Here is a 10,000-nt window from a genome sequence, read left to right as displayed (position 1 = left end):
TGAAGTTTCTTTATTGAATTCTGTGCTCAAAATGGAGCTCAAAATATAGTGAGAGGATGCAGATGACGATTTTCTAAATAATAGTTTAAACGTAAGTGAATTTCGATATCCCAGAATTATTATTGAGCTGGTAGTAGCTTTTAAAAACTGAAAAAAGAAATTATCGCAAATTGTGAAAACAAGTCAGCTGAATTTGAATCAGGAAAATGTGGTTTTACCCTCACGATTTGATACGATCGAATTATCGCAAACTCGCCCTGGTTTGTACGAGCCTGAGCAAACACAGTAGATGTGTTTCAGTTGTTAATTAAGCCACCTGAAATTCAAAACGCAAATATTTAAATAACCGAAGGCCCCATTTGAAACGTCCCGAATTTTATGTTAAAGACTCTTATGGTCGATTTAATAACTATATTAAGGGTATACATTAGAAAAACACATCAGTAAAAATTGGTCAGTGTAATTCATAACGTGTTCAACAGCAAACGGCGACCGCATCATCATCTTTAAAGAGCCAATACCAAATATGGCCATGAGAGATCACGTGATCAGTGGAGAAGAGGTACCGAATGAAGGAAGCTGTAGAGTCAACTGCTATCTGCACCCTGACAGTGTCTCTATTAATATGGGGCCCCTAACAGGAGGAGAGCTGACTTGCGAATTGAACAATATCACTGCTCCAAAAGACTAAGAAAGGTCACACTTACTTGGAAATTGAGGTAAAAGTGGTTGCAGTAGATGGTACATTTTTCAGTCTTGCCTTACTTTAACTATGGTTTAGTTAAGATGTGTTTGAATAATCATAAAAGATAGAGAAATGTAGTTTTCTATAAATCAAAGTCTATCATAAATGCATGAAAATATAAATACAACGATATTGCATTCTTTAATTTCTGGCGATTTGTTTTAGATAATTCGATTCTCAATGGAGCTTTTTGTTTAAACGTACGCTAACATACTACAGCAATTCAACTCCTACGTTGTTTGTCATCTTACAAACATTGCGGACAAATATTATCAATTTCCTTTTCAAATATTAGTTGGCACTTCGTTATCGTCTCTTCCGACTGTTCAACATATAATCAACAAAGAATCAGCCACACATTCTTCAGTTGCATGCATTTTGAGGTATATGACTCATGAATCATCTCAAATATTCGATTCCGGGGTTCTTAGCAGTAGCATTGGACTTTAATTTCAGAATCCCTGCAGCAGCAGCCCGTGTCTAAATGGTGGAACTTGTCAGGCCGGATTTACTAGTAAAGGATTTCGGTGCCTTTGTACCAACAGTTCCTTTGCGGGAATTCATTGCGAGATACAATTAACAAAGTGTTTCTGTCTTGTGTCTTTCTCTCTTCCATGTTGGATGCCTATTGAACTGGTCAATTTCATCCTTCCATCTTCCTGGAGGTCTGCCTCTGTTTATTTTTTCCATACTTTGGTGCCCTATGTGCCACATGTCCAGCCCATCTTCACTTAGTTTCATTTTATTTCATCATTTGTGATGTATCCAAACTTTTAAATGTAAGTGCTCGATTGCATAAGAATTTGGAGAATTTTGTTGCATCGAATTCGAATTCGATTGTTGGTGGTTAACAGTTGTTGTTGAATGTTCCGTTCTGTCGTGATTGTGTTTCATTGGCCCTGAAATGCCCCAATGGGGCGTGGTCAATTAAATATGTATGTATGTGGTCTACACTTAACGGTTTCAAAAAAAATGTCGCTGGCATACTACATGTACCATTTGCAACTAGAGAAAAATTTTGGCTCAATGGTATTTTTTTCTTGCAAACAGTATCCATCTATTGGGGCTCCGACTTTCTTACACCTTACTGAATTCAAACTGCTATCTACAAATGGGTCAAATAGCTCGTAGTTTGGGTAATTAACAAATGTCCTAGAGAACGCCTTGCGTCGCTTGACCTTAATGAATAAAAATAACAAAGTTACCAGGTGAGTGTGTCTGACATGTCTGTGATATTTTATGATCTACTCTTCAGCAAAATCCTGCAGCCATTTAAAACAACTGGATCCTGCAGCAGAGAGTGGAGTTTACACTATCCATCCTTTTGTTGAAGGAAACTTGACACCATTTGACGTCGCTTGCAACATGACTGAAAAGAATGGAGTTGGTGTGACAGTCATCAGTCACGACAGTGAAAGCAGAACAAGTGTCCAGGGATATGAAGAAAAAGGGCGTTACTCACGTGACATTCATTACACCGGAGCGAGTCTGTCTCAGCTTGCAAATCTCGCCACAGTTTCAGTGCATTGTGAACAATTTATTAGGTATGAGTGTTACGGTTCGGTTTTGTGGTTCAACAATGATCCTTATGGATGGTGGGTATCACGTGACTCAACAAAGATGACATACTGGGGTAGAAGGTCGCCTGGTAGTGCCAAATGCACATGTGACCAGCGTATATCCTGTGCAAAACTAAGCGATGTTTGTAACTGTGATAAGAATGACAATGTTTGGCGTGAAGACAGCGGTCTCCTCACTGACAAGTTAAAGGTTTGGAGATACTGGAGATTCAGGAGAGAAGGGATACCACACACTCGGAAAATTCAAATGCTATGGAACAGCATGATCTCGAGAGACCTTATTTAACAATATCTATCGCGACGGTCTAATGAAAACTGAGACACTGTTACGCAAATTGCTGATAGAATATTGGATGGAACATAGTATATCCACACACACACCCACACACACACACCAAAATAAAGAAAAAAAAAAAAAAAAACAGAGAACGACAGAAGAAAAATTTAAAAAACCCCTAAGGGATGCATGAATGAAACAAACTCAAGGCTAAAAGCAACAAGGAGCTTCCTGAGATGGCTTGAATGGGTTAACTGAACCTTAGCTCAGGAATATAGATAAGCAGAAGTTTAGTGCATTTTTCCGTTATTTGTACGTAGAAACTATGCATCTCATCTTCACCTAACATTAACTTGAAATTTCTAGATGACGTATCAGTAATTAAGGTGATTCCCTTGAAATTGTTCTACTATCAAACGTTTTTGGAAACTTGGCATAACTAACATTTATGATAGGAACATTAAAAAAATGCAACAAAAAAATGGGTTCACCGTGCTTGTTTACGCGTCAGCAAGCTCTTGAAATGGGCTTAAGCTTTTTTTTACTGTTTTCGCGTTAAAAATTCGAATCACCTTCATACAGAATTAAGTCTTGGTTACTTCAAAGACACAAAATTTTATTTTGAAAATAAAGCTTCTTTTATTTACATAAGCAGTATTGCTTCATTTACGCCGTCTTTGATTCCCTGGTTGTGGGAATAGTGCACTTTTCGGGACAGTTCCGTGGTTAGCTTGAAGTTCTCGCTTTGGGTAAAATACACCCAGTACGGAACTGTTTTCCAAAAAAAATTCATGTTCTACTATCAAACTTTTTTTCGTCTTTAAATATGTTCTTTATTAGACTGTTCTTAGCAAATACCTGAAAAAAAGTAAAGTAAAGTAAAGTAAAGTAAAGTAGACCTTATTTAACGTCGATAACTCGTAACAGTAATTAAACGGACAAACCTGAGGTCGACGGTGCGCTCATTTTACTCCTCCTCTCCATCAGTGCTTCGTTTTACGGGTATTTAAAGCTACTAGCTACACGGAAAGAAAAGGAGTCGAAACAAGGATGCGAGATCCGGGAATCGAACTCAGGACCTCTCGCACCAAGGCCGCGCACTAACCGACTGTGCCACCCTTGCTCCTAAGTCTGCATTTTATGAGTGGTTTGAGACTGAAATCTATCTAACCGATGTAAGGTCACTTCCTGTAACAACGGCACATCAGATATAAAGAATCCTTCAAATTGGAGTACAACAAATTTCCATTATTGGCCTTCTGTTGTTTACTGGGTATAGCAATGATCCATCAGTGCAACCGTTGGAATACTGTGATGTTTGATTCTACACGCTGATAACATAACATAACCTAACCTAACCTAATCTAATCTAACCTAACCTAACCTAACCTAACCTAACCTAACCTCACCTCACCTCACCTCACCTAACCTAACCTAACCTCACCTCACCTCACCTCACATAACCTAACCTTATCTAATCTAACCTAACCTAACCTAACCTAACATAACATAACATAACATAACATAACATGTTATGCGCTTATATATCGGAAACTATTTGAATGCTTTGCTCCGATTGGCTAAGTGATTCTACTCTAGACGGTGATTGGTGAATGCTATACGAGAAGCTGTTTGGACGTATCACTTTCTTCACATGTGAAATATAGCTATTTGCAAGGTCTATCGTATAAAATTCTCAATCTATATATAATAAAATCCTAGATTTACCTGCATGTGGACCAGCCACCAAGGCCTGGGATGCGAACTTCTGTTAGGAAGACCTCCCGAACATCGCGCCTCTTTCAAGTTTAATTACTTAAATGTTTTGTCGTAAAAAGGGTTGCTTTTATTCATCGTGGTGAAATACAATAATAATAAAGTATTCTCGGGCCTCTTCTTTGGAATGTTTTCCAAAAGGATCTACATTTCTCCACTGATCAAAACAAGCTATTTATGTCTGCTGATGACCATCAACTGTTTTCAGCGGCGAAGAAAACTAACGAAGCGGAATGTTTTTTTAACTGAGGAAGGAAACAACATCTCTGAGTGGTACAACAACTATCTTTTACGAGGAAAATTTTAAAAGTATCATCAGGTGATGTGTCGAGGTTCGAGGAATTATCACAAGGATTTACACATCGTCATTAACGACACTGTACTTGATCAGACTCAGAGGTAACGCTCTAAGGGGTTGCCTTAGATGATCAACTATCATTTTCGAGTCATGTACGCAATGTTTGTAGAAAAGTCTCCTGTCAAACTGATGTTTTTTTCTGAGATTACGTAACCTTATTCCGACATCTGCTAAATTACAAAAATTTGGTTTTATCAACGGAGTTGATAATGTAAATTGGCCACCGTACAGAGATTCTAAAAGCTGACGTTTCGAGCGTTAGCCCTTCGTCAGAGCGAAGATTCGCTCTGACGAAGGGCTAACGCTCGAAACGTCAGCTTTTAGAATCTCTGTACGGTGGCCAATTTACATTATCAACTCCGTTGATAAAACCAAATTTTTGTATACTACTTCCCCACCGACGCAGCACCACAGTTTCTTTAGAAACTACCCCTTCATTCATCTGCTAAATTACACATTGTTAAATTTGCTATACTACCTTATCTTACATATTGTCAGACTGTCTGTCCTTTCTGTCATTTCTGATACAAGAAAACTAGAACGAATTCAAGTACGAGCACTTCGCGCTGTTTCTTGTGACAATAAATCGAAGAATGAGGAACAGCAAAGAGCGAAACTACCAACACTTCATACGCAACGGCTTCAAACCATTGCAATCATAATGTACAAAGTAATAAAAGGTCTGGCGTCCCCCTATGTAGCGGACTTATTTGCTGTTACCAATTCTTCATAACATCTTAGAAATTTCGATTTTTCCATTCCTAGATTTCGGACTGTTGCGTATGGCAAACATGGCCTGACTTATTTAGGTCCTGTCATTTGGTCCAAACTTGACAAATTTATTCGATCGTCTGAATCATTGGACATTTTTAAAAGCGATATAAAACAGTTAATTTCACAATCATGCTGGACAATACTTGTAAAAACTGGTAAGTAAAGCATGAAATATAAGAATATATGCCGGGAATTCTAAAAATTTCCGGGAATGTATCCCAAAAATTCGAGAGGATGATCCAAATTTCCGAGACGACTTAAGTTAAGACCTAGTATTGCGTTTGTTAGAGTTGTCACCCCCCGTGATCTCTACAAAGTGCGATAAAGTGCAAAAGCCTACTAAATGCACCGTCATTGATCGTTAAAGGAGTACTCTGACGAAAAAACACGATATTTCAAAAAGTCTCAAATCCTCGAGGAAACGCCGCCAAAATGTTGTATACGCTTTTCACATAATGAATTTAACTTACTTTCACCAACATTTCAATGTTATTACGTCGAAAAACTTTTTTTTCATAGCATCCGCCATTTTTGGTATGTCGCCTGCATACTTATTCGAGCAAGCCTGGAGCGACGGCTGATGACGTCACTTACTCAACATATCGCTCGCTGCTACTTGAGTAAATGGAAAACATGTCTGAGAACGAAGCTTCATCTTCTATCGATCATGATTTATCGACTTCGGAGTTACCGTTTGACTTCAAAAAACATTCTGAGTCAGTTACCTCAGTGTGATTATGAAGATTTAGACTCGGGGCTACTGAGGAAAAAGCAGCCGCATATCGACAGGAAAGAGCTTAAGGGCCCACAGACGGATTTTTCCCGCGTTGCTAAGGAAGTGAAATGTTACTTCCGGTAACTGACGTCATCATATCATGAGCTGACAAGAAAACTCACTCACTAGCAAAAGTCACCGCACAAACTGTTGTTTCCATCGAAGGTTTTTCCTCGCCCTTCCTCGCGCTTGTTCTCAGATCAACTACGCATGCGTTAACGAACCAACTTCCGGTTTGAGAAAAAAGCTAAATTTCCGGCGGTTTTAAATTGAATTATTATTTTTGTTACATGGCACGTTTCACCTCCAACTACAGAATATAGCTAAGCATTGATTTTTTAAAAACATCTTTTTTGAAAAAGTTATGGATATTTCAGTATCGTTTATGTCTTAAAAATGAACATTTTTCAAAATAAAAAGAAAACCATGCTTGGCTGGATGCAAAAACGAATACAAATTATCAAACCATCGATTAAATACCCAAATTGCGTAGCACGGGGACAAATTTAGAGTTTTCATTTATTGGTCACGTGACCATGGGCGTGGTATGATGACGTCATATTTAGGGTCATTGGCTTACAAAAGTTGGAAACTGACCAAAATAATGCCAAATTCTCTCAAATTACTTAACCATTATATCCTTAGCAACGCACCCCAAAAAATACGTCAGTGGGCCCTTAAGGGGAAGAAAAAGGAATGCTTCGAGATCATTCGAATTAACTGGTATTAGATGGTATGTTGGAGTCGTGATTTTGTCTGTTTACTAATGTTCCCTTCATTTGTAAAAATTCAAATTTCTCGTAATTTTTTTCTAGGTGCAAATGTACGGGTTGTTCTTCGGACGCGGTAACAAAGGCCAATGAAAGACTATAAGGATTGCTTCTGCTGTTACAAGGGAAATTGATCGGTGCGTGGAGAAGCTGGAATTGAAGCAGTTGCAGATGACTGAGAACTACAGTACCACTGATCTGCCTGGGTTTCAATCTTGTTGTTTAGACGAGTGGGTTTTAAAAATAGCCGCCATAGGATTAAGAAACCGAAAGAACAAGCGATACACATCAATGTATGAGCAAGGCCAAACTGCGAAGTCTCAGTATTAAAGCGCTGTATAATAAGCTTCATTTGGATTGCACTTTTCGATTTTCCTTGTCGGGAAATATTTTAATGTATTTTATAACGTAGCAATTAAGAACGATAATGGCAATAATTTTCCTAGCTCCTGAATAGATTTCTACGATCAGTTTCATACCGACAGTTTATTCGTCTTGTTTGGGACTTCATGGGGTATTATTTTATCACACAGCACTTACTGAGACTTCACAGTTAGGCCTTGCTCATACATTGATGTGTGTATCTGGTATCTGGGAGTGTCATCGCCTCTTCGACGGCTGACGTGCAATGACACTCCACAGGTCGCGGTCGGCAGCTTGGCTGGTGCAGGCGTAGGCTGGCTGGCAGGTCCACTCCTTGATGTCCGCTATCCAGTTGTTCCGCGGCCGCCCTCTTGGTCTCTTGCCTTCTAAATTTCCTTCTAATGCTGTCGTCAAGATATTATTTTTTCGCTTAATATGGCCAAAATACTTGAGCTTTGTCTTCTGAATGTCACTCAAGAGCTGTCTTTTTGTCTTAAGCTTGGTGAGAACTCTTTCATTTGTAACTTTGTCACTCCGCCTAACATTCCCTAACACTCTGAGGCACCACATTTCGAAGGCTTTAATTTTAGCTTCAAGAACTTTGGAAACAGTCCATGCCTCACACCCATATGCGAAGATTGAATAGATATAACATTTTACAATCTTGAGTTTTGTAGTGAGTTTTAAGCGTTTTGATTTCAGAATTTTAGCCATAGAGCTGAATTTTTCTTTTGCAATGTTCTTGATGTTCTTGATGTGTGTAGCGCTCGTTATTTCGGTTCCTTAATTCTATGGCGGGTATTCCTCAAACCCACTCGTCTAGACAACAAGATTGAAACCCAGGTAGATCGGTGGCAGTTCTTTATAATCTGCAACTGCTTCCAACTTCCCCAGGCATCGATCAATTTCGCTACAGCAGAAGCATTCATCTGCTTTTGTTACCGCGTCCGAAGAACAACACGTAAATTTGAATTTTTGCAAATGAAGGGAACATTAGTAAACAGACAAAATCGTGACTCCAACAGACCATCTGATACAAGTTAATTCGAACGATCTCGATGCATTCCTCTTGTTCTTCCTCTTGAGCTCTTTCCCGTCGATATGCGGCTGCTTTTTCCTCAGTAGCCACGAGTCTAAATCTTTATAATCACAGGTAAGCGACTCAGAATGTTTTTCGAAGTCAAACGGTAACTCCGAAGTCGAGAAATCGATATAAGATCGATAGAAGATGAAGCTTCGCTTTCACACATATTTTTCATTCAGCCAGCGATATGTTGAAAAAGTGACGTCATCAGCCCTCGCTCCAGGCTTTCTCGAATAAGTATGCAGGCGACATACCAAAAATGGCGGATGCTATGAAAAGCAAGTATTTCGACCTAATAACATTGAAATGTTGGTGAAAGGAAGTTAAATTCATCATGTGAAAAGCGAATACAACATTTTGGCGGCGTTTCCTCGAGGATTTGAGACTTTTTGAAATATCGTGTTTTTTCGTCAGAGTACTCCTTTAATTGGCCGTACCTTGTGTAGGAATCTGATCTTTCTCAAGATTCTGCTTGGCATAAGTTGAGTCTTAAATCGAGAAGGATAAAAGGATCTTAGAGTCATCGAAATAAGATTCCATACGGCATGTTTCGGTGGCCAATGGTAGATCGTTTAGGTAGATGCAGAATAGCAAAGAGAAAGAATGGCACCTTGAGGTACGCTATGTGTGATGTTAAGAGGTGATGAAGTGGCTGACCCAATGCGAACAAACTGCTTTCTATCGGTCAAGTAGCTTCGGCGACTGATTCGCAAACAGAAAGAAAGAACATGCAACTTCACGATAAAAAGAGCAGGTAGCCATTAAATTTTTGATGACAGTCTTTTATTCGGTCTGTTTGTTATGTGTGAGAATCTGAACCCTTTATATATATTACAAAGATTGCTTGAAAATCCAAATCTTTCGCTTATTTTAAAATCTGAAAAATGACTAAAATTGCAAGAAAAGTGCTAAAATTGCAAAACAAATTCGACAGGCTTTTTTTAAGGCTATATGAACTTTTGGTTTTTTGAAAGGCCATATTCCCATATAAAGAAAGAGCAAAGCGCCCCAGTCCCAAAGGATGTGTGGAAATCTTGCCTTGGGGAAGGAAAAAAGACGGGTTAATGTTTGCAGAAAATGAATTTCTCCGTCTAACTAATTACGTGAGAGCTAACCGCGTATAAATGTTTTGATGCCTTTCGATGAAGGAGGAGTGACTCTGCAGCAAAAACACTTGTCAAAACCACTTGTTTACACATGTCAACCTACTTATAACACCAAACACTTTTTTAAGTGCGTCTCAAACGCAGACGAAAGTTTGTGCGGGCTTGAACACCCCGACTAAGAGGATTTTTTTTTGCTCGTGAAAACAAATACTAGCGATAAAACACAAAGTTTCGGCTTCATTTTGAAGACATTATCAAATGGCTTTTTTTGCAGCCTGATTGAAAACCTTTAGTAGAAATAATATGTACAAATATAAAAGGATATTTAAAATGCTAAGGGTGTAGGCAACGACACCTGTTTCAACGCATTAATGAACAAAAACCGCTACGAA

The 10,000-nt window shown here is 38.8% G+C and overlaps 1 protein-coding gene and 1 pseudogene across 1 annotated transcript; one reads left to right on the top strand and one right to left on the bottom strand.

Moving 5' to 3' along the window:
- The window catches only part of LOC138010670 (contactin-associated protein-like 4), a 7,056-nt pseudogene extending 3,789 nt beyond the window's left edge, over positions 1–3,267 (top strand).
- A 4,388-nt stretch (positions 3,268–7,655) lies between these two features.
- LOC138010661 (uncharacterized) lies at positions 7,656–8,132 on the bottom strand. Its single transcript, XM_068857638.1, has one exon. It carries the CDS (start codon positions 8,130–8,132, stop codon positions 7,656–7,658), a length of 477 nt encoding a protein of 158 aa, XP_068713739.1.
- Positions 8,133–10,000: the final 1,868 nt, after the last annotated feature.

The sequence above is a fragment of the Montipora foliosa genome, chromosome 1 (genome assembly GCF_036669935.1).
Source record: "Montipora foliosa isolate CH-2021 chromosome 1, ASM3666993v2, whole genome shotgun sequence".
Taxonomy (NCBI): domain Eukaryota; kingdom Metazoa; phylum Cnidaria; class Anthozoa; order Scleractinia; family Acroporidae; genus Montipora; species Montipora foliosa.
The sequence above is the reverse complement of the archived record's forward strand: the minus strand, read 5'-3'. Positions and strand labels throughout refer to the sequence as shown.

Excerpts from the sequence above, each read along its gene's own strand:
- LOC138010661 (XM_068857638.1), bottom strand. The coding sequence starts at position 8,132 with ATGGCTAAAATTCTGAAATCAAAACGCTTAAAACTCACTACAAAACTC.